The 23,731-nt window shown below is 52.0% G+C and overlaps 8 protein-coding genes across 8 annotated transcripts; 4 read left to right on the plus strand and 4 right to left on the minus strand.

Annotated features, from left to right (window-relative positions):
* Positions 1–1,663: 1,663 nt before the first annotated feature.
* Positions 1,664–4,843, plus strand: J4E93_010964 (uncharacterized protein; the record flags this gene model as incomplete). Its single annotated transcript, XM_049348840.1, has 8 exons — positions 1,664–2,253; positions 2,301–2,585; positions 2,637–2,731; positions 2,779–3,042; positions 3,095–3,197; positions 3,244–3,275; positions 3,337–3,742; positions 3,790–4,843. 8 exons carry the CDS (start codon positions 1,664–1,666, stop codon positions 4,841–4,843), a joined length of 2,829 nt encoding a protein of 942 aa, XP_049193975.1.
* A 4,135-nt stretch (positions 4,844–8,978) lies between these two features.
* Positions 8,979–10,008, plus strand: J4E93_010965 (uncharacterized protein; the record flags this gene model as incomplete). Its single annotated transcript, XM_049348841.1, has 2 exons — positions 8,979–9,103; positions 9,195–10,008. 2 exons carry the CDS (start codon positions 8,979–8,981, stop codon positions 10,006–10,008), a joined length of 939 nt encoding a protein of 312 aa, XP_049193976.1.
* A 629-nt stretch (positions 10,009–10,637) lies between these two features.
* On the minus strand, positions 10,638–11,181 carry J4E93_010966 (uncharacterized protein; the record flags this gene model as incomplete). The annotated part of the gene is made up of 2 exons (XM_049348842.1): positions 10,638–10,761; positions 11,027–11,181. The coding sequence occupies 2 exons, from the start codon at positions 11,179–11,181 to the stop codon at positions 10,638–10,640; spliced, it is 279 nt and encodes a 92-aa protein (XP_049193977.1).
* A 791-nt stretch (positions 11,182–11,972) lies between these two features.
* On the minus strand, positions 11,973–13,312 carry J4E93_010967 (uncharacterized protein; the record flags this gene model as incomplete). Its single annotated transcript, XM_049348843.1, has 6 exons — positions 11,973–12,292; positions 12,379–12,540; positions 12,596–12,684; positions 12,746–12,948; positions 13,016–13,240; positions 13,292–13,312. 6 exons carry the CDS (start codon positions 13,310–13,312, stop codon positions 11,973–11,975), a joined length of 1,020 nt encoding a protein of 339 aa, XP_049193978.1.
* A 3,006-nt stretch (positions 13,313–16,318) lies between these two features.
* Positions 16,319–18,853, plus strand: J4E93_010968 (uncharacterized protein; the record flags this gene model as incomplete). The annotated part of the gene is made up of 1 exon (XM_049348844.1): positions 16,319–18,853. One exon carries the CDS (start codon positions 16,319–16,321, stop codon positions 18,851–18,853), a length of 2,535 nt encoding a protein of 844 aa, XP_049193979.1.
* A 3-nt stretch (positions 18,854–18,856) lies between these two features.
* On the minus strand, positions 18,857–20,016 carry J4E93_010969 (uncharacterized protein; the record flags this gene model as incomplete). The annotated part of the gene is made up of 3 exons (XM_049348845.1): positions 18,857–18,859; positions 18,898–19,901; positions 19,953–20,016. 3 exons carry the CDS (start codon positions 20,014–20,016, stop codon positions 18,857–18,859), a joined length of 1,071 nt encoding a protein of 356 aa, XP_049193980.1.
* A 331-nt stretch (positions 20,017–20,347) lies between these two features.
* J4E93_010970 (uncharacterized protein) lies at positions 20,348–22,052 on the plus strand (the record flags this gene model as incomplete). Its single annotated transcript, XM_049348846.1, has 2 exons — positions 20,348–21,913; positions 21,969–22,052. 2 exons carry the CDS (start codon positions 20,348–20,350, stop codon positions 22,050–22,052), a joined length of 1,650 nt encoding a protein of 549 aa, XP_049193981.1.
* A 583-nt stretch (positions 22,053–22,635) lies between these two features.
* Positions 22,636–23,272, minus strand: J4E93_010971 (uncharacterized protein; the record flags this gene model as incomplete). The annotated part of the gene is made up of 2 exons (XM_049348847.1): positions 22,636–22,919; positions 23,050–23,272. The coding sequence occupies 2 exons, from the start codon at positions 23,270–23,272 to the stop codon at positions 22,636–22,638; spliced, it is 507 nt and encodes a 168-aa protein (XP_049193982.1).
* Positions 23,273–23,731: the final 459 nt, after the last annotated feature.

The raw sequence follows: 23,731 nt of genomic DNA on the forward strand, positions 1-23,731 counted from the left end.
TCAAGGCAATGAGTGGCGCGATGACTAGAGTGACGCCACTTTGTTCACGAGTCCGGCGACCAAGCTCTTCGTCTTGATATCTGAAGGCCACAGCAGGCACCTTGGAAAGTTAGACGAGTTTTGGTTTCAGAAGACAGAACTCGCCTGATAGCACAAGCTTTTTCCACCACCAGTAGGGAACACGACAACTGCGCTGCCTCCGTCAAGCAGGCGGGTAATCGCTTTCTCTTGTTCGAGACGGAAGCCATTGAGACCGAATCGTCCTTTGAGGATGTTGTTCGCGAGAATTCGGCTGGCTGAAGGCTTCTCGGATACGCTCTCCTCGGGTCGACTCCGCTTGGTTAGAGGCTCAACGTCTGCGCTGTCGTTCACAATCTTACGCTTTCCATCAGGCGCAATGTTTGTGCTAGCAGCGACATGCTCTTCGTCTCCCGAAGACCAGCCAAACTCATCGTCGCTCATATCAGCGTATCAAGCGACGGCTAAATAACCGTAGTAGTTCGAGATTTTGGAAATATGACCGCGATTGGCGATTGCTGGCGAAGGCTGCGGTGTCTATGCGCGGAAGTCGCGACTTCACCTATATCCAGGGTTACACGCCAAGGGATCAAAAGCGCGCTAGCACGTGATGAGACGTGTCACCCAGTCCATCTCGCATAGAGAGACGACAACTGACAACGCACTTGCCCAACAGTCTCAATAATGATGCAGATGACTGGCAGCGTCCTGTGTCTGAGAACCGTTACGATCAAGCTGCGCTGCTGTCACAGCGACATCTACTAGGGCCGGCCGCATTCTTCAAAAGCTGAGTGAGCGTCAATCTCACCTACTCCACCCTTTCGGGACATCCGCCAACGTGTTTTTGGACTGTTATCCGTATGTACCTGGGATTATCGATGCTGTTTTGTTTTTGAGACGATGATCCTGGTATGCCACGCCCGAAACGCTGCCAGGCCACCTGTGTTGGGCACTCGCGTGGGATGTGAGTAAATACCATTGCCTCCAGGGGCAGTTGGTAGCGGAGCATTGCGCCGAAATCGAAGATCTTTCAGACCCTGAAGGATTCGCTTTGGCTATTTCAATTCCTCCCGCGTTCGAGATTGAACTAGTGGCCAGATCAAAGCTTTACACTCGCCACACTGACCAATCATTGACAACGTTTCCTTCTCCTATACGCTGATCCGATATCCGGTGCATCTACGTTTAGTGAGAAACTGCGGGCATCGAGAACTAGAACGGTCCGACTTTGACCCCACCTCAGGGACATACAGCAGCTGCAATGCCACCACATTGGTGTGTTCGCCGGTGCTCTTTCCGGGCTCACACACACCTAGGGTAGGCCGATACGCTACCACAAACAACGCACCAACTCACTCAATTCTCATCCGAGTTATACACGCCACATTCATAGTCTGGATATCAAGCTTGCAAAGCCACTTGAGAATACAGCGTGGTCTTGACTTCCCCAGTGGCGACTTTGTATTGCCCGGGCAGCTTCCTCACAACACACTTGCTGGACACCGCCCTTTCCGTCGCATTGCTACAACCGCATCTTTCAGTATGCGCTGAGACCAAGCATTTACCGAGCATCGTACCTTACCCTAAACTTTAATCGCCTATTCTTCGTCTATGTCCCGTCGAGGACTACTACGACCCATTCGGAATGCCGTCGGCCGAGCGCTCCAATACGCGCCTGCTGGACCTAGAGGATCTGGAGTCCGACACCGCACCACTCTTCGTCATCAAAGCGGGTGAGACAGCTCTGGGTTTCGAGTTTGTCTTTTGCAATGAAGCATTCCGCAGACTCCCTCTACGCAACTCCATCCTAGCCGAGGAAAGAGCATCACTTCTGTTCCGCTCATGGGCGCAAGCTCTGGGTGAATACAAACCTCGATGCGGATTCGGCGGTCATGTTTGGACTGCGGAATTGGCAGGGAGGAATGGTGGCTTCAAGCTAGTGAGAGCGACAGGATCCGACGCGCAGCAGCAAGAAGCGCCTTCGTTGGGGGAAGAAGCAGACGATGACGATCACCTCACTATCAGTCGAACGCCAGTCTTCACACGATCGAAAGCACAGCTCATCAATGACCTCAAGCGCGATAGATCAATATCGCTCAAGAACATCCCGTACACGAACCTTCATGCCAGGTGGGAAAGTATCCAGACCATGATGGAGATGAGCGATGTTGGAGTGTTTGAGTACAACGCAGAGGGAAAGCTGTTGCATGCTAATGAGGCATGGTATAGATTGAGGTAATGATGACCACAGCGCGATATTTCCAGGTATTGACAATTTCCAGCTCTCAGCCAAGAAACGTCAATCCTGACGAGTTCTCTTTCATGGACCTGGTCTACCCCGATGACCAAGCGCTGGTAATGTCCATGTGGAATAAGCTTTCGCAGGGAAAATCCGTTACGTTCGAGATGCGATGGAAGGGACGCACAGGAACGAAAGGCGCCGCGCAATGGGTACTTTCAGCTTGTGTTCCTGTGTTCGATGATGACAAGAAATTGATCGGTATTGCCGGCAATACCGTAGACATCAACGCACAAAAGAAATCGCAAGAGGCAGCACAAGCACAGGTGTAAGCTTGATCTCAACATACATGATCCGTACATACTAAGTACATCTCTAGGGAAGCACTCGAACAAGCGCGGTTGGCAGAGATGAAATTTGCGCGCTTTGCCCAAGTTTCCCCTACCGCTATATACGTATACATACCTGAGAGTGGTAAGTATGATTGTCTCATCGCAAAGTACTTGCTAATATCGATGTAGGCATGAACTTCGTCAATGATCAGTTCTTCGAACTGACGGGCCATCCGCATGGCCCAGTCAGTCAATACGACTGGTTTGACCTCATCGCTAAGGAAGATGTTGAAAAGGTCAAGAAAGATTGGGAGAATATGCTCACGAGCGGAAAAGCCAAAGGAACACAATTCCGTTTGAACAAGACCTGGGTTAACCAAGATGGTATTCGCTCGAATATATGGGTGCAAAGTTCAAGTTACCCAGAGCTGGACGAGAACGGCAAGGTGATAAGTAAGATGGTGCCTTTCTACATTCTTCATCATGCATATGCTAATCCCTATAGGCATTATGGGGACATTATTCGACATATCACAGTTCAAGTGGGCTGAAAGCGTTCAGCGGCGCCGCATCCACGAAGCGCTGGAAGCAAAACGACAACAAGAAAAGTATTTCACTATGCGCTCTGCAATCGACTCTTGTTGACAAGTCCAGCTTCATTGATATGACTTCGCACGAACTCAGGAGTGAGTAACGCCTCTGCACAACACATACGAGCCACCGCTAACGTCGTATGCCAACATCTAGATCCACTGTCGGCAGTCATACAATGCGCCGACTCCGTTATTGCTTCGCTCCAACAACTGTCCAGACGCCAAATCATAGCATCGAAAGATTCGTCCGAGACATCTAGGGCAGGAGCAGAAGTTCAGAGCTGCATCGAATCGCTGCTGATCATCGTGTCATGTTCGATGCACCAAAAACGCGTTATTGACGACGTGCTCACCCTGTCGAAACTTGATTCTAACTTAATCTTGATCACGCCAATGCGCGTGCAGCCCGCGGTAGTAGTATCGGATGCTGTGCGCATGTTTGACGTTGAGTGCAACCAGGCGGGCATCAAGCTCGCTTTCCTCGTTGATGAGACTTTCAATGGCATGGATTGGACGATGCTTGACCCCTCTCGCCTCTTACAAGTCCTCATCAATTTACTGTAAGATTCTCGTTCCCATGTTGCATACCCTCCGCTAACACTACCAGCACCAACGCCATCAAATTCACCAAAGACCGCCCTCAAAAAGCCATCACCGTCACTATCGGTGGCTCCTGGACCCGTCCACCTAAGTGCTGGAACGAGATAACCTTCACCGACGACGAGAAGCCCAAGGCAGACATCACCGACAAAGCCGAATGGGGCGAGGGCCGAATAGCATTCCTCTGGCTGAAGGTTAAAGACACCGGCTGTGGTATGACCACAGACGAGCAAAAGAAACTCTTCTCCCGCTTCTCGCAAGCCACGCCGCGCACACATGTCAAATACGGCGGTTCAGGGCTCGGTCTCTTCATCTCCAAGTCCCTCACGAAGTTACAAGGTGGAGCCATCGGCGTCCACTCCGAGAAAGAGCAAGGTTCAACGTTCGCCTTCTTCATCAGTACCCGACTCGCGCATCCACCCGCCGACCAAGTCAACGCGCGAGCCGTGCAAGCTCGCCCCGTCCCTCGTCGTACCATGACAGGCGAAGAAGCCATGCAATCGATCAGACTCAACGTGCTCATCGTAGAAGACAATCTCGTAAACCAGAAAGTACTCCGGAAGCAGCTGCAGAAGTTCGGCTGGAACATCAGCGTAGCAGGTAACGGTCAAGAAGCGTTGGAATGGCTCAAAGACAGCGTATACTGGCGCAACGAGGAAGACAGTTCCAAGACAGACAAGAAACACGACCTCGACATCATCCTCATGGACATAGAAATGCCCATCATGGACGGTCTCACCTGCGCCCGCCTTATCCGCGACTACGAACACCAGGGTCTTCTTGCTGCACCACCAACTCCGGGGGTGCCTTCGTCGGGTCGGGCTTGTCATAAGAAGACTTCATCTACGTCTTCGGCGTCGCATGAGCGGCCGGATAAGCAATCACTTCGTCTGCCCATCCTGGCTGTGAGTGCGAATGCGCGTATGGAGCAGATTGAACAGTCGCTGGCGTCGGGGATGGACGATGCGATTTCGAAACCTTTTCGGATTCCGGAGCTTTGGCCGAAGATTAGGGGGTTGGTTGGGAGGGTTGCGGATGCGGATACGAAGGTTAGGTCGTGATGGTTCGCGGGCATAGGTTTCGATAGAACATGCATGGTTTGGGGAGGTAGCAGGTATATTTATGGGTATGGCGTTGGGTAGATGCATAAGCATGGGCTCGGCGTTTGGTAGGAGTAGTAATACAGTGGTTTCGGTGTCTGCACTAAGCCATGTGCTACATTTGAGAAAGTGCCGGCAGAGAAAGTCTAACATTGGAAGAATCTGCTTTGCCAATTCCTCAATATGAGAGAACACGTCGTCATGGCGACCTAGCCCGTATCAAGACCAGCGTCTGGAGCATCTCTCCAGGACTTCATTGTCATGATGACAGTCATAGCTTGCATCGATGGCTAAGTACCCTTTCGAGATGACCCAGTTGATATACTCGAATACTTGCTCCTCAGCTGGCATGGTCTCTGGCCGCTCCATTTCGTCGTAGTGAGACATCGCATCATCCAACGTCATCTTGAAGATTTCTTCATCTTCCAAGAGCTGTAAGCTTTCTCTTTGAGGTATAGGTACTCCAAGTTGGCAAAACGTAACATGTTCGACCCAGTCGGCAAGTATTCCATCGACTCTCTTATGCCATTTACTTGTTGTCTCCCGCAAAGGCGCACGAGAATCAATTGAACATGTCTGATCGAGGTCGCAGCAAGTATGCTCGCCGCCCAGGAAATCGAACAAAAGATATCGGGTAAAGTCGTATACATATTGAGTTTTAAGAGGATGAGGCGGTCTAACGTTCTCGATCCACTTGCTTATATGGCGTTTGGTTAAGCCAGTGTAATAGGGTATCCTCTCAGATAGAAATTTGACCGGTGTACAGCCTGTGGGCGAGCATATGCACATGCAATCGTCGTGTGGTATACCCAACTCTTCTTGGATCGCCTCCATATAATGTAGGTCGGTAGGTACCTTATCGATATTGCCTCCGAGGACAGCACCGGCGTAATGCATTCGGTGGGCGTAGAGATGAAGAGCGGTTAGAGGTGCATCTTTGTGTTGTGATTGCATCGAGATTCCTCTTTCTATAAACCAACCTACCATCGCAAAATTAGCCATAAACCAGCTTTGGAGAAATGGTGTCACGCCGCAGTCGTCGGGCGTGTCAATTTCGCGAAATCCAGCATTCCAAAACAGATCCGCCGTAGCAGGCGCTAGCTCGATCGAACGGTGCATATGCGAGAAGTTATAGAAACCCTCACCGTCAAGCTCCAGGGCTTCAGGGACTTCAATTCCATTCGGTAGAAGCACCTGAAGTATAGAAGGTGCTTTTTGTTCATGAAATTGCCCAGGCGAGACATTGAGCTTTAAAAATAGGGATGGCGGCAAGTGCGACCTGGCTAGATCCATAAGCCGCATATGACGTTCGATCATCGCCGGAATAAGCAAGTCGAGTATTTGAGATCTTTGCGGAGTATGTAAATGCAGTGCGTGTTGAACTAAGCTGTTGTCGTGCGAAGGGGTGAAAAGTGTACAATCTGCACCTAGTAAACAACATACGGATTCAGTGAGGCCTAGTGCCACGGCTAGATGTATAGGCCGCCGACCATAGGTATCTTCGTGATTCACGTTAACACCCCGTTCCATTAGCAGTCTAAGTGCAGTAGGCCACATAACCGCGAAATGGACCGGAGCTAAGCCGTTCACCGGAGATTTACGGTTCAGAACCGAGAGCTCAGCCTTTCGGACAAGGCGTCGAAACTGGTCCTCGTTTTGTTGCAGGATCACTGGCACAAGCTCCCCAAGATCTAAAACTGGAAGATGTTAGTGAAATCGGTGCATCTAATGAGACGAAAGCAAACGCACTGTCAATGTGATCCTCGAATATGGTCAGTTGCTTGGCCTCCTGGGAAAAACACCTAGATCGATAGATTGGATGCACATTAGACAGGTAGGGTCTCGACGAATGACCACCAGCGTCTTGAATTCGTTCAAGGATCTTCATAATCAGTGGTGATTGACCATAGTGTCTTGAAAGACTGGGTACGACATGGTGTACAAGTTGGTCACAGGTGGTGCCTCGGCAGCTCCCTAGATACTCAAGGCTGTCTTCGCGCGTCGGAGCTCTCATCACGTTAGGGTCGGCACCCATGTCCAACAAGAATTGAATGAGAACATCATATTCATCGCCCGGCGGCGATATCATATAGGGGAAGGCGGTATATAACCATATGATCGTCTATAGAACACATCAACTCAATGTTGTATGCTGTGTGAACATGGGCTAACTTACATTCAAGAGAGTATTTCCATTGCTATCGGTATCTAGAACGGAGGCCTTTTTTTCGTCGAAAAGCTCTTGCAGGGTGGTTTGAAGTCGAGGAATAAGCAAGCGATGTAGACCGGTTTTGTACAGCTCCTCTTTAGTGTTCGCAATGGCGCGAAATGCGGGTGACATATTCGGGTCAACGAGCCTGCTGGTACCTATGATGATTGGACTAATCGAAAAGCAGCTCATGGTCGACCGGTTCCGCACCCGCGTGCCCACATCAATGGTGTGAGATACAAGCCAGGAAGGAGGAACGAGTTGCATGGTGATTTCGAGACTTTGCTCCGAATCTTGGTAGTACGAACAGTATGAGAAGTGTTGTGTTCGGAACGTCCGGGTGAACCGAAGTATTGACAATGGCTGCCAGCGACGCACAGTACCGACAGTACGACATTTGCATCTTTGAGGTCTACGACCATGGTTTACTATGCTTCGCTGGACGGGTTGGTAAACCGAGGATCCGACATGGATGTGGTCCGTAGCGTAGCCAGAGTTCACATGTGGGCTGTGTTTGTCAGGGCCCATAGTCAATTTTTCGATGGCCGCGATGATCTGCTCTGTATTTGCCAAAGTCATTTCTGTGATCTGTCGACTTGATTGCCGTGATGTCATGTCCGCTTCATAGTCTACCAAGAGCCGTTGGGTATCTTGTAAGATGTGTTCCGTTCTGGTGGAAGTGGTCGCGAGGGTACGATGGACTTGTTCGATGTGAGGAAGTAGTTGTGCTGTGTTTGTCGCGATGTTGTTCGACGTATTGTCGACCATCTTGACGAGCGTCAGGGTATCGCTAACATCAAGCCGCGTCTGGTCTGTAGTCGCCGCGATACTTGATGCTAGCTTGCTGTATCTCAGTCAGTATAGCGGTCGTGACCAGGTCTGGTAGGCAGCTTCTGCAATTTTGGAACTGCGCTTACAGATTCGCTGCTTCCAGCCATAAGGAGAGGGTGCTCTTTTTCTGTTCGAGTCGATCGCATATGCTTGCCACTTCTTCCTTCTTACGGACAGAGCAAATAGCATCCCAGCCTCGTTGCAGCACTCCATCATTCTTGCGGGAGAGTAATATCTCTAGTGTCTTACACAACTCCTCAGCGAGATCAATATACTCAACTAGAGGCGTGTCAAACGTCGAGGACGCTACTGCTGTCGCGAAACCAGGCAAGCGGTGATTCTGGATCTGTTGCGCGATTTCGATTTGCTGACGTAGGTCGGTTTGCAGCTGAAGAAAGCGCCGCGGCACATTGCGCACATCTGAGCAGAAGCGTTCGAGACAGGAGGAAAGGCGGAGAGCTACGTCCACGAACTGGACAACAGCGGCGACGGCGCCCACCACCTCCGCCATCTGAGAAATTGCGATGAGAAGGGTGAGTGTCAGCCGCGGGGAATGGGCTCATATGCATTAGCACGGCTGACTTAGCTCATGAATGCGTGCATGATCTTATACGTGGCGTTGGCGAGGCTGAGCTTCAGCCTTGCAACCCGTTGATCAAGGCGATGAACTCAGATCAGAACTTCGTCGTTATACTAGATGTCAAGCGCGAAGTAATCAGAGATGCCGAGCCTGAGCTGACATTAGTTGTTGGCTAGTCACATTGCTGCTGATATGTGGTGAAAGTAAAAGTGAAGGCAGGCGTAGATCAGATCAGATGGATGGCAGCTGCTGGACCCTGACGCTAGCAATCATCCACGGTTAGCGCCACATTCATCGGAATCGCCTTCCGAGACGGCGCGGCGACAATCGTAAGCTCTTGGTAGCCTAACCGCCTTCTCGAGGCTTCTGATGCTTGCTCAGCTTCGTTATTACACACTGTCGCCTCCATATTAGCTCTCTAGCATCTTCTTCACTTGGTGTAACACACATATATCATTCCCACCTCTACCACAACCATGGCAACCAACGAATCAAGCTACACCGAGATGAAGGGCGACCTAGAAGCAATCGGAGCGCATTGCCAGATGGAATACTGCAATGTACTAGACTTCCTCCCATTCCGCTGCGAGAGTTGTCACGGGTAAGCACTCAACACATACAGGACTACGCGTCTCACGCGTACCTACACAAAGACACCCGTGGACACCACCATACTAACAACTCCACCCCAGGAAATTCTGTCTCGACCACCGCACCGAATACGCGCACAAATGCCCCAAAGAAGGCGAATGGGCACGTCAAAAAGCCAAAACCGCCCAAAACACCACTCCATCCGCCCCCAAACCCAGCGTCTACAACCACGACTCACAATGCGCCGACCCCTCCTGCAAGACCTTCATAGACACCGCGCGCGCACAAGGCGTCCACTGCCCCCGCTGCAACCGACGATACTGCCTCAAACACCGCTTCGAAGAAGACCACGCCTGCTCGACCCTGACGCCCCTCGGCGCGCGGCCCCAGAACTACGTCCAAGCACGCACGCAGACCGCGTTGACGCGACTGAAAGCATGGGCAGAGCAGAAGAAGAAAGATGATGAGAAACGGCGCTCTTCATCCAAGAAAACAGGCGGTTTCCTCGGCCTAGGCAAATCCTCTTCCTCCACCGCATCATCCGCGCAATCCGAACTCAACGCCCTCAAACGCGTCGCCAAAGGCGAAGCTAGCATCCCCGCCGAGAAACGCATATACCTACACGTCGAAGCCTCGGCCGATACAACGAAAGCGAAATACCCCACGGGGAAATTCTTCTACAATAAAGAATGGACAGTAGGACGTGTACTGGATATGGCGGCCAAGGCGCTGCAGGTGCAGAATGTGAATAACCGGGGTGGGGGCGAGGAGGAGAAGTTGCGGGTTTTCCATGTGGAGGGTGGGAGGTTGCTCAAATTTAGTGAAAAGATTGGGGAGCCGTGCCAGAATGGGAATATGATTGTGCTGTTGAGGGGGGTGGGCAGTGGGGAGGCGCCGGATTTGATTGATTTGTAGGTGGGAGGGGGCACTGGGAGCATTGCATGGCATGGCGTTTTGTGGATGTGTTTTTGCGCTGGAGATACCCTGGTGCTTATGATGGCATGATTGAATGAATGGATGAGTGATTATATATCTAAAGAGAGCGTATGTATCTCATTGAAGGCGTGACTCAGTATGTCCACTTCCCTCGAGCAACGTACAACACGCCCGTCCTAACCACTCATGACCAAAGACGTAAGCTTGATACAATCATTATATTTATCTTGATCCATATTCGGTACTGATACAGCACTAAGTGGGCGTCGAGCACTTCGAACGCCGGTGCCATCTCCCATCGCATGTAGATGCAGAACCCAATGTAAACGCCAATGCCAACGCTATGTTGCATGAACCATGCCCTTGGTATATACCCATTGCCCTCTCTGCTTGTGTGCTTGACCAACTCGCGCCATACGACCTGCACCGTCGGTCTGATGTGCTTCTGACCTTCCTGGGCGTGTCCCAGTGTCCGCGGCGGAGGTGTATCGTTCGCATCCGTAATGTGGGTTGTGTCGTCGCGCAACGAGTGTTGCTGTCTGGATCGAACATCGCTCGACGTATGTGACGCAACATATATCCCTCTCTTGCCACTGTTCTTCGCCCATTCAGTCGTCCTCGTGCTCCTTATTACTGCACTTCAACCCATGTATCTTTGTCCCCCAACCAACACTCCCGAGGTTATTCGCGCCATCGGCAATAGCAAGAAACTGGTCCATGTTTTCGTCGCCGCTGCAGTCGTAATTACTGCGGTAACGTTAGCTGCGGCCCTCAAAGACCCGACGCAGCACAGCAGACTTACTCATAAAACCGACAGCTCCAGTAATCATCCCTTGCCAACACAGACTCGACATTGTGTCCGCCTACCAGAATACTTTGCACGCGCCCGTCGATGCTATATCCCTTGCGTTAGCACTTCTCCCCCAATGATACGCGAAAGCGACGGGTGTGCGCGACATACAGATTGTTATCCAGCGAGAGACACTGGTTATTATACGCGTCGACACTAACTTCGCTCAGAAACGAGGGGGCGGCGAAGAGCTGCACCTTGATCTTTGTCGCTGAGATGGTATCGTCGGCTAGGACTGCGCCTGTCCATGCCGACAGCAAAAGCAGTGTAGACACGGGAACGAGGCGGCTACTGGGCTTCATATCGGTGGCATGCGATACGTCCGAGGCGTCGCGCAGCGGGTGGTCGTAGGAAGGCGCGAATGGGGGGGAGGCTCGCTGGTCGGGGTAAAGCGTTCAGGACGGCGTCAAGGGCAGGCGTGCGACTAGCGATGAGGAAACGATGAAGTCGGTGTTGGATGACGGCGGGTGTGTGGGTCGGGGGTCAGGTGGGCGATGTGGTTGGGCGGAGTGGGAGGGATGCACCGCCTCCTCATTGCCGTTATGACCGCACGGACGTTTGCGACAGGACTGCGATTGTGCCTGCCTCCTATAACACTGTCATGTCTTATGTTCGTGATACGCTCGTGATGCGCGATATATGTCGTCTCGGTGCTAGATGATCGCGAGCTTGTATATTTAGACGGCGGTGCATATATGCTAAAGGCCGCGTGTGCTACATGGCTAGTTCTCGAGTCCGGCTTCGCGACTTGACGTCACATGCTATTCCACAACAATGTTACGCCTACATTGCTAGAATGACTTAGGGCCCGACCATGCTCACTAGGGAAGAGATCAAGGGCTTCTCGGTACTATAATACCGATATCCTGATCGCGTGCAGTCTATCGCGACAGGTACAATGTGGTAACTGTGCAGAAGACTCGATCTGTCCCAGAGCGTTCGATTCTGAAAATGCGGTTTCGAGTATCTCGGTACGGTTAGTTCCCGAGGGATTGGAGCAGGGGATTGAGCGGACTGTCTTCGCTGTGAAGACAGTAGACGAGTAGTCATTACTATCATTTCATTCTATCTCCAGGATTACTGACACACCAATCTAAAACACATTCCTCGTACTGGTGACCTCGAAATCTGTAGTCACCATCACATTATCTTTCCCATCTTGCAAGCGTGACCCATCAGTGGTTCCAGTTGGTGTAGGGCTAGCCTTTCGGTCCAGAAAAGTCAACTCCATTTCATCGTCCATAGTGCCGCCCTGAATATTCGAGCTGTGCCCGTTGAAGTTGATACCCTTGCTGCCAATCGTTTTGCCAGAGCCAGCTTGCAGGTAGCCTGAGTTGCTGCGGTTGGATGAGGTGGCGGGTGTGGGTTTGATGATGAGGGCCTTTAAGGACGGGAGCGAGACGACGATGACGGCTGTGCACATTTCGGCCGTGCACCAGAGATCTGAGGGGGTTGTTAGTAAGAGCTTGGGGAATTTCGGGAATGGAAGCATCACTTACTGCCGTCGGCATCGGCGATGTCGTAGTCCATGTTGTAAACGATGAAGCGGGCGAGACTGATTGCCATGGTGATAGCGCCTAGAGAGAAGATTCCAACTAGGCCGATCTTCTGTCTTCTACGGAGCTTCAAACAGTTGAAAATGAAAAATGGTAGTCCGAATACTAAGAAGAGAGCGCATTAGCTGATGTTCGAGCAAGTGGCTTCTGGACTACTCACGCAGCAGATCAGTGCCGAAGTTGAGTGTCCAGTTGACGACCAAGTTGGAGTAAGTATTCCATGTTGAGTTGAGCTGGTTCTCGATAGACCTTTTGGAGAGTGCATGTTAGCCAAAGAACAACTTGATCGAAGTAAGGGTAGAAGTCGCACCAGTTGTCGGAGATGTTAGGCGCAAGGAGAGTGTCGCACAGTATGCTCGCAACGAAGCAGGCTACCACGATTGCAGTAGTGGCATAGACTGCATACCGGAGACGCCTGAAGCCTTGCGGGATCAACCACCAGTAGAAAGCCACCAGCGAGACTTTGGGGAAGTACAACCCCGTGTCGAAGAAGTAGATAGACACGAAGACGACCTAGCAGCAAACATCCGTCAGCTCACTTGTCTCATTGCGTATGTTGAAGATCATGTTGTTGGCGTACCTTCAGGTATTCGACAGAATCGCTCCTTGTCTCCTCGTCCAGAGGATGATCAATCAAGATGTAAAGCGCTCTCGTGGAGCAAGCGAACCATCCGAGCGCACAGATGAATCCTCCCCATACGAGGTAGTCGGGGAGAGTGAGTGAGCGGTGCTCCATACACAGACGAACCCAACATCTTAGGATCGTAACAGCCAGTGCCAACACGAGGAGTATTCCCTGGATAACCTGTGGATTGTGAGTGAGACTTCAAATCATTCGGACTCGCGTAGTTCTTACGATAGACGTGACTATCTCCATCGCGGCAGCAAACACACACAGTATGTGTGGCCGGTGGAGTTTAAGTTCGCCCCGATGGGGTCAGATGGAGAGAGGTGGTGAGTGATGTCAAGTGCGAACTCTACTTGGGGTTGTTTGACATCTTGACACCTGCATATAGCGGGCAGCGCGAAGCCTAGGGTCAGGGTAGGTTAAGAAGGGAGTGGTATGATCCGGCTTGTCGTGCTACACGTCGGAATCATGAGTCGCATAGTTCCAGGCGGCTGGTAGCGTCTGTCCCGTGCTGATCTGTAGTCGATCAACCGGCTCCGCGGGCACTGCGGATGAGATGAACCCTTTTTTTCCTTTTGCTTAACGGGCAAGAGAAGCTTTGGGTTTCTGCGAATACGAGTTTCGCACTGACGTGACGACGTTGCCAGAACGTCATGAGGTTCTCGCGACGTTTGTACGCGCAAGATATATAGCAGGTATCAAAATGCTTCACTCTTATGGCGCGGCGTCTCGGACGTGGGCGGGAACATTCCCCGTCCCGTTCATAATTTATCTTAATCTTGCCGCGAGTTGTTCAGTCTCTGTCGTCGGGCAGGCATCATGCATCCACGGACCTGACAGAGGGAGCTGAGCAAACAATGAAACACCAGTACCATACCAACACAACACTAGAAGAAGCCGCAGCAGCTCGAGAACGTCTGAGCCGCGAATCGGACTTCTCGATGGCACAGAGAACGTGGTAAGCTAAGTACGGGCGCCGTCACGAAGTGCTTGAGTCTTTCAGTGTCCTTGGTTGAGCTTGTCGCGGAGCTACCGCACGCTACAGAGTTTTTTTTTGGGATATCCTCGTGGCTTCTGCCCAGCCGGTCCAGTTTTGCGTTGAGACGGCCTCGTGGCGATGGACGACGCAGGCTTGACTCGCACCAGGGTTAGATAGCGGTCCAACGACTTGGCGATTTCGCGGGGTTGTCTCCGATCAGCGTGCAATCCCTCGGAGTGGTCGCGGTCAACTTTCCCTCGACGTCGTCGGTCCTTCTTCACTCATGAAGCGACTGGGAACATGCGTGGGCGTCTGACACGCCGTAGGCTAAATGTCTTAATTTTGCGATCGAAGGCGTTCCATAGCGCCATGGTGGATGCCTTGTTTGTCTAAACGCCCCGACCCTAGATTCCACAGTTATCGCGCACTGATCTACAGATCTCTGTGGAGTGGAGCAACGGACTCGCGGAGATGAACTGGATCTGAGGTCGAGGGTACAGTACCCTTGGCAAAATCAGCGTCTGGCGTCGCAGCCATGCTCCGACCCTTCAGGGGCTCTGCGCTAGAAGGGAATGACGCGACACCAGCAAACCTTATACAGTAGGGCCAGCTGTGCCACTTTGATATCTAGATAATGTCAATAGGCTTATAGATTTCCAGATAAATGAGCTTAGTATTGAGCGCAGGATTGTTTAACACAAGATATCTCGAAAAAGTCAAGAACATCATGCGCGACTCTTGATTGCGTCATTCCGGTAAACCGCCTTGAGAGGGGAGCGCAACATGCTGACGCTCGTATATCCTCCTGAGGGACAAGACAAGATCCAGGTATTGTCGCGATGTAAGAGCAGGATATAGTAGAAAGCGGTCCAACCCAGCCCGTCACGCAATGCAGGCCATCGCAGCTTCCTAGCTTAAGATGACGACGGGCTGATGTCATCAAGAGGATCCGAACAGTTCAAAAGTAGCTCTTTTCGACCATGGGAGCCGATAGAAGACCTTCGATGCGATACAGGAAAGATGGCGGTGGTTGTGGTGTTCTGGAGATTATGGACGGCATTGCTGGCATGGCTTTGGTGATGACGGCACGCACGAAAGACCTGGTCAAAGCTCCTTGCTGAGTAACTTCACCCGTGCCCTCGTCCCGATTCATCCCGCCTTAGCGGAAGGGACCATCATAGGGCATCCAGCGTGTACAATATCACTGAGGCTCCCATCGCCGATATATCATCACTGCCTCAGAACTGAGCCGCCCCCGAGACGCCCTTGTCGTGGCTGCCTCGCCGCTTCGTTGCTTCCTGCTACTTGGTCCGACCCTCCTACAATGCCGGTCTCCTTAGCAGCCGCACCGCAATGGTGTATACGACAATAGCAATGAGGCTCGCGCTCGCCCACGTCCCGTAAGACTGAGAGTATGTGAGATCCCTCTGCTTGTAGCCGGTAATTTGCATCGACGTCGTTCGCAAAAGCCCGGTGAGAGACCCAATGACCAGATAGTCCTTCAGACCAACATTGGCAAGATTCATCTTCACTGCGCGCTGAAATGGTGGAAAAGAACGCGTTGTTGGAGGATAGGTAAGCAATCAACGACCCAGAAGTGACTTGGAATGTTCTGATGACAGAATGTTCGCGGCTATGGCATCTGAACGATCGAGATAAGCGTGGTGGATGTCGCCTTTGGAATCTCGGTTCTCCATGCAGGGCTGAGGCACTCCTAGCTTGGCAACCTGAGAACAAAGAAACACCCACCGATCACTATTCATATCGGCGCTACGGCATGTTGACAATGCTCCGCACGACAAGAGGGAAGTTCACCAACGAGGAGCGGCGAAACAGAACATTGATGCGACACCTGGTTTAAGCAGACGGCAGCTGAATTGGGGATGTCCCGAAGCTCTTCGCCCACGTGCTGCGCTCACGAACATCATTCGCCCGTACCGTATGCTCAACTCATTACCAGCCAACGTCCCTCAGAGGCTGCGATGAACGCCCCCTTGCGGACATGATCCCTGTGTTGGACGGCTTTCCGTGCGCCGGCACCACAGCCCGCTTGCACCTTTGTCAGGGTCTCGGAAGCCAGTCTTCCACCCGGTAGTAATGAACGCCTGAAATGTCACTTTTAGTGACAAGGCTGGATTAAAGCATGCTGACAAGCAATCAAACATCAATGCCGGGAACACTTTTACCCCGCGCTCTCTTAACATCTCTCACCACCTGGCAGCGCTTCATCGCAGCCAATGCAGCTACATCAATTTCGAACAAGAGCTTAAGAAACAATGGCGGTGCAGCAAGAAGAGCAGCGATATGCAGACGGCTTTGCTGAATACGGCAACTTCTACGGCGGACCATCATTCGAATACCTTGCGCCCCACCCGTCGATATCTCCAACAATAACAGGGAAGGCTGACGAGAATGTCACTTATCTGAACCATACTCGCAAGGTGCCGCAAAAGCGGGAAGAGGCAGCAAGTCTTCCTTTGGCTTCTTCCATTACTGGGGCTGGGGGCAGTATCGCTATGCAGCCACTCACAGCCGATGGCATATCTCTTAAGTCTGGCAACGTCTTCTCACCACTTCGCGAAGAACCACTACTATCCCATAACCCTCAAATGGAACCCTTTTCCGAGCCCCCAACCGATGATATTCCCCGACCTCCCAGAAGCGAAGACTCGCAAGCTATTCGGCCAGAGTTCCCACAACGCGCGTCGAAGTCTTCTCCACCACAGCCTTTACGATTCCTAGAACATGCATCAACAGTCCCCCCTACTCCTCCGATGTCTTGGGGAAGCAGCGATAGCACCGAAGATGGTGTGTCAGACAGGATGCAATCCATGTATATCGCTTTTGATCATCTTTCGCCTTCCACTTCGACACCACAGCCACTGAAGGTCGTACATGGCATCTCTGAGCGCGTGAGCACTGCCTACATCATGAATGGTAATCGCAACTCTAGCATGGGCTCATCAGCACTGCCAGATTTACCTGGTGGTCTAAACCAGTCATCACGAAGGAATATCTCTATATCAACCACGCAAAGCATCGACGAGGCACCCGAATTGAGTGCCAGCGATGCTCGAGCTGAGATAATGCGCAGACTAAGCAGAAAGGAGCCGCCGTCAGATCGGAAGGGTGCATCTCCGTTCAAGAAGAGCTTCTTACTCAAAAGAGCGGCTACTACGCCTAACCCAGCTAGTAGCCCATCACAAAACGACCTGACCGATATTCTCGAAGAAGTCGCTGCAGAGGGTAGTCTTTCACTGGTCAAAGCAGTCATCAGTATGGGAGCGGACCCTATTTATCGATCAACTGGTAAATTGAAGAAGGTAAAGCACGAAGCCTTGGCGAAAGCTACCATGAACGGACGAGCCAGAGTGGTCGACCATCTCTTGAGAGAGGGTGCCATTTACGGAGACGCAACGAAAAGAGAAGACTACACTCCAATGGATCGCGCGCTCATGGCGGCTGCCTACAAGGGACATGCAGACCTCATCGATTGTCTTGTATATCATGGCGCAAATCCAATGGTCGAGCAGTGGCCAAGAGAGATGTATGACGCGCAGCATTATTGGAACGAAGTACAGGTTCGCGTTACGAAGACCAGCTTCCTTGATGGTCTATCGAAATGGAAGAATGTCGATCGTGGTATGAGTACCCTGAAACTCGTCATGCAACATCAAAACTTCGACCCCACAGCTTGCGTTGCCGGAGCATTCGACAATAAAAGCGAAGTACAGACTGCAGGGCCCGCGCATCGCCCGTGGCAAACGACGTATGAGTACTCCGTTTTGTCTTGCTTCGTACGCGCTGGATGGGCAGATGCTGTGGAAGAGATGCTGAGCATGAAAGGAATGCCAAGAGACTACGAGAAAGAAGACGATGTCTTGCTGCATCAGGAAAAGCTTACAAGACTCGTATCACCAATCAATGCATTGACGAAAGAAACCTGGGAGAAGCGACCGGAAGACGCACTCCGCATACTAAAGCTGCTGATTGACAGAGGCTTCAATTTATGTCTCACGCAACGGACAGCTACAGATCTGGGCCCAAGAGCAGCGCTAAGCCGTGCGATTTCAGCAGACGCTGCACAGGCGGTCGAACTCATCTTGCAGACCAAAGGCAGTTTGGTACGAGAGGAACTGTTCTTCCGACGAAAGAAGAAAGAGACCAAAGCGCTACCACTCGCCACTGCCCTCTCACTCGACTCGCTAGAAACAGCGCGTGTGCTTCTCAGAGCAGGAGCACATCCCCGCGACCCAGCTTTCGAAGACATGAATGTTCTGCAATTTGCCGCGTACCAAGACAGTCCGACGAACACCACAATGCTCGAAGAGATGATCGGCCTCGCCCCAGAACTAACATACGACGCCTTGAGCTACGCCATAAAAGGCACCAATAAAAACGCTGTGCGCGTCCTTCTGAACGCCATCTCCGCAGCAGCCCTGCGCGAACAAATTGCCGCTCTACCACCCATATACGACATGCTGCTGCACTGCACTCCCCCCACCAAACAGGAAATTCAAACCCAGTATCTTGAGCTCATCGATATGGTGGTCCAATGGGATGTTGGATATGCGTTGCAGCGACCCAGGCTTTCGGCGATTCTGTCGGCGATTCGGAAAGACAACTACATCGGTATGGAGAAGTTACTCCAGAACGGCGTGGTGGATGGCAGGAGTTTGGTCTTGAACAGCAAGGCGCAGCCGTGCGGCGAGTTGGGAACATGGACTATGCTCGAGTGCTGCGAGTTGACGGATAGGAGTTCGGAGTGGTTGGGTTTGCTGAGGAGTTATGGGGCGCCGCTGTATCATTGATACTTACTGATATCCTGCGTAAAATGCCTTATAGCTGCTTCAACCTCGGGCTTCCGTCCCCATTTCCCCTTGTACTTGCCACCTTGCTGCTTGATTCTCTCTTTCTTCGTTTCAGCGACCCATTCGCCTCGGAATCTCTGTCTGGGCTTTGCTTCACCCTCTTGTGCCATCTTCCTCTTGGTGCTTCCTTCTCGCCCGTTGACATGACCTTGGTTAACTGGATTGGCCGCGACCCACTCCTCGAGCTGTGGTCTGAGCTTCGGACCCCAGACAGATTCACCAGCATCCAAATCACCATACGGGATCGCAGCGGTGTCCTCCGGAAACGGAGAAGGCTGGAGCACGAAATTGGCTTGCACTTCGCGCTTCAGCGCGGCCATGTGCGAAACGGTACCGCAAGCGACACCCAGATCGTGCGCAAAGCTGCGAACGTAGAAGCCAGAACATACCGTCAATCTAATCCGTGCCGCAGGTGTTGGAGCCGGTTTCTCCTCGCCGGGGAAGGCGAAGTCATGCTGTCCCGCATCATACCATTCCAGTAAATCACACCTCTTCACTTGCATCTCCCTACTTTCCAAAGCGTGAGGCAACTCCTTGCCCTGCCGCACATACTCGCAAGCCTTGATGCCGTTGATCTTCAGTGCAGAGTACACGGGTGGAACTTGCTGAATCGTCCCGAGAAAGTTGGGCAACTGTTCCTCGACAAGCTGACGAGTCACGTGCGAGGCGTCTGCTCTTGTCCTCATAGTTCCAGTACAGTCGTAGCTGTCGGTACTCATACCGAATAGAATGGTGGTGTCGTAGCTTTTGTCACATGCTAGGTACTGTGAGAGCGATCTTGTGCCACGTCCGATGCCTACGATGAGCACGCCGGAGGCCAGGGGATCGAGCGTGCCGCCATGACCTAGGCGGAATACTTGGTCGGAGGATTTGCTGGTACGTTTGGGCTGGTGTTTGCGCAGTGGCGCGAAGGTATCTGAATGACTGAATGTAGACTGGAGTTTGAGAAGTACCTCTGCTGAAGAGACATTCGCAGGCTTTACTACGGCTATATAGAGTTAGTAACAAGGTGCGGGCGGGAGACGATGAGATCACCTACCGAAAACACCTTCTAGGACTTGCTCGTGTTGCTCAGCGAGAGCTTTGTCGTTTTCAGCTTCCATCGTGTTGCAAGTCACGTTATGTCGCGTCGTGAATGTCCGGTCCTGTTGCGCTAGAGGGAAGAATTGTCTAGATCGCGGGGCTAGCGCGTTCTGAAGTTCGCCCCACCTCACGCCCTACGCCTTGCATGCCTCGCAATATCCAGCAGTCGGCCAGAGACAGCCCGAGGTTCTTTGCGGTGTACTGCATTCGCTTGCTAACCTAGATCTATACGCGATCACTTGGTAAAGGTTGCATCGGTAGCGGCGCCGACTTCGGGCTGACGCCTTCATCCTACAGCCATTTCCAGCCATCTTCGTCATCGCCAAAACAACACTCGCGACCTCTGGAGCCATGGATCATCAACAAGTGAACGACTGGAACTTCCAATCATGGAACGAAGATACGATCGACCCTTCATGGTTCGACAACTTCCTCGCTACAGATGTCGGCCAGGATGCGACTAACGCTGCACCTGATGCTCCTGCCGCATTCAGCATCGACGACGACTTGGCAATCGACCCGAACTTCCACGACTTTACGTTAGCTGATACGTTACAACCGCTGAGTGGTATGACTTCGCCAAGTTATCCATTCGACGCGTACCAGCCGACTGAGTTTCACGAGCGCCCACAGCCGCAGCGTCATCACACGCTCCCTCGCCGTCGAAGCAAGTACTTTAAGCGAAGGTCAACGGGCACTGTCAGCCCGATGGTGATACCGAGTGGAAGTCCTCGACACGAAGAGGGTCAGTCACTGGCCATTCAGCGCTGGCGGAACTCGCCGCCTGAAGACGAGGCCGCATCTCTGTCGGCCATCTACCATGCCTTGGAGGACAGACCTATAGGCCACTCACCACGTATCAGTCGGCCTTCCAGCGGCGACGCATTCCGCAAGTATCGCGGCCCTTCCTCTACCACCAGTCTGGATAGCGCTGCAAGCGAATCCTCATTACGATCCGCGAATTCGAGCCGCTCCGCCACGTCACAATCGAAGCGTCGCAGTCAAGCCAAGACAAGAAGCAAAGGAAGAGTCAGGGGCAATATGCTGGACCCGGATCGTATATTCAAGTGTACCTTCTGCTGCGACACCTTCAAGCACAAGTACGACTGGAAGCGACACGAGATATCGCTGCATCTAAACCTCGAAAGTTGGATGTGCACGCCGCACGGAGCTTCTGTGGTGCTACCTCTTACGGGTAGAGTACACTGCGCCTACTGTAGTGCACTAGATCCAACACCCCAGCATCTGCAGAAACATAATCACGCGGCATGCACGGACGGCAACAACAGCCCGCGTATCTTCCACCGCAAAGATCATCTCACACAACACCTTCGTCTAGTCCACGGGCTCGAAACACTACCTCTCATCGACGACTGGAAACTTGAGACTCTGCCAGTAAAATGCCGCTGTGGTATATGTAATACCAATTTGAGTAGCTGGGATGAGAGAGCAGATCATCTCGCCGCACATTTCAAAGAGGGCAAAACCATGGCCGATTGGAAAGGCGATCACGATTTCGAACCCGCTGTCGCTGCCCGTGTCATAAACGCGTTTCCACCCTACCTACTTGCCGAACAAGCGAAGACTGTAGTACCCTTCTCTGCTACGAATCCCGGATCCATCGATCATACAAAGCAAATGATTTCGCAGATCCAACGCGAAGAATATCAACGGGAAGAAGAGCCAGTCCAAGAGTCTCCGAAAGAGGTCACCCAGACACCGGACCATCAAGCTTTTGAAGACTCTTTGGAAGCTCTCCGAAACCTTTCTACGCAGCACGATTATGACTTTGCGAAGGTTTTGACGCGCCATCTTAGTCGCTTTGCGAGACAGCAGATGTTGTCGGGTATTATACCGACGGATGAGATGTTTCAACGCGAGTCGAGAAGATTGTTATATCAGGATGCGGATGATGCGGTGAGGAAGCGAAACGACCCATCATATACCAGACAAATGCTGATATCTACGATAGTGGAACCAAACAGTAGCAGACAACCCGAACTGGTTACAAGACTTCCGCCGTCGTAGTGGGCTCGAAGGAAGTCCTAGCACATGATATCAATGCCACCTCAGCGCGATACCCAACAATTCCTCTACCTGTTCTTTCAACTCTTCGTATGACATATCGCGATCTCGAGATATTACGCCCGCCTCCCATCAGATGGTACCACCTTGTAGAGTCACTAGGTCTTTGAGGTAAGACAGATCAATGCTGCTCACCTCCCCGGCTGCCTCGAAGAAGCGCAAGGCGCGATTACCAGTCCAGCTTGGATTCTCGTCGCCTACACCGTTGTGAGCTTTTCTGCGATAGCTAAGACGCCATCCAAGGAATTGATCTTACCAATCCAGTGCCCAGCCTTTGGAATTAACTCAGCGACAACATCATCGCCAACCTGCAACCAAACTTCTTCCAAGAGCGACACAGGCCCAAAGCTCGCCTCACCACCCAATGCCAACAACGGCATCTGCAACCTATGCCCACTGCTAAACACGGAAGTAAAGTACGCTTCATCCTCCCACGCCGCCGCGAAGTATTCCATACCGCTCCTCAGAAATCCCGGTTTCGAGATCTCATTCGTATACCGCTGCAGATGGTCTTCACTCACCGCCGCCGTACCGGAATAACTCGCGTGAAAGAATTACCAGCTCAACATCTGTTTCTCGCGATCTCGAATGAAGAATTCGGCTGCATCGGGCACGGCAAAGAACGCGAGCTGCCAGTTCTGGTACAAGCTGGGACTCTGAACGGTCAAAGGGTAGCCGTAGCCGGGGAGAACGTATTCAGCGAGGATAATAGCTTTCACAAGCGACGGATATTCGATAGCGAGAGATGTCGCTAGTCCAACACCTTTGTCGTGCGCGAAGACGTATGTGGATGAGATGTTGAGGTAATCTAGAATGGCTTTGAGATCTGCACCCGCGGCTGCAGCAGTGTAGTTCTTCGAAGTGGGGATGGACGAAACTCCGCATCCGCGGATATCTGGGGCGATCACCGTGTCTGCTTTCACGTCAGCCTGGGGATTTTTAGCGACGGAAGATGATCGGAAACACACAATTCTGCGCTAGGATGGGCCCAATGGTATGCCATGTCAACGAGTGCTGGGGGAAGCCGTGCACGAGCAGGACGGGCGGTCCTTCGCCGTGGTAGCGGAAGTGGATCGAGACGTCGTCAAGCTGAATGCGCTCATGTTCCCAATCATCGAAGTTCGACAATTGCGCGAACGTAAGCTGTGGTATAGCGAATGCAACAGCGCTGATGATGGTAGCGAGCTTCATACTGCAGGGTAGACAGATCCGCCGTAGATGACCACAACACCGTCAACATGCGCAGCTTTATCTATCTTCACATTCCCGCAGTCGTCGATATCTTGAATGCCATGCATTAGGTCTCATACGCCTTCTTGGCTCGAAGCGCTGTTCCTTTACTACTCTTTCCTATTCCGCTACTCGATTGTCTTGGCAGGGCACAAAAAAGATGACTGAGCTTACACGATGTGTCGGACTTAAGCATGTAGCTTAGTAAACTTGATGCATCGCCAAGTCGGAGCCGGCAAATAGTTGGAACATGTGCACAGTCGGGGTAATAGTTGTTCAGAATATATGTGCATGGGAAGACATGCCTGCGCGGTGCGCGAGGGATGCTATCTGCCAAGGCCACCAATCTCTTGTCCTACCAAAGACAACATCACGGGATTTGACAGCCCTGGAAGGGCCAATGTGCAGCTCATGAGATAG

The sequence above is a fragment of the Alternaria ventricosa genome (genome assembly GCF_023758065.1).
Source record: "Alternaria ventricosa strain BMP 2768 chromosome Unknown scaffold_39, whole genome shotgun sequence".
NCBI lineage: Eukaryota > Fungi > Ascomycota > Dothideomycetes > Pleosporales > Pleosporaceae > Alternaria > Alternaria ventricosa.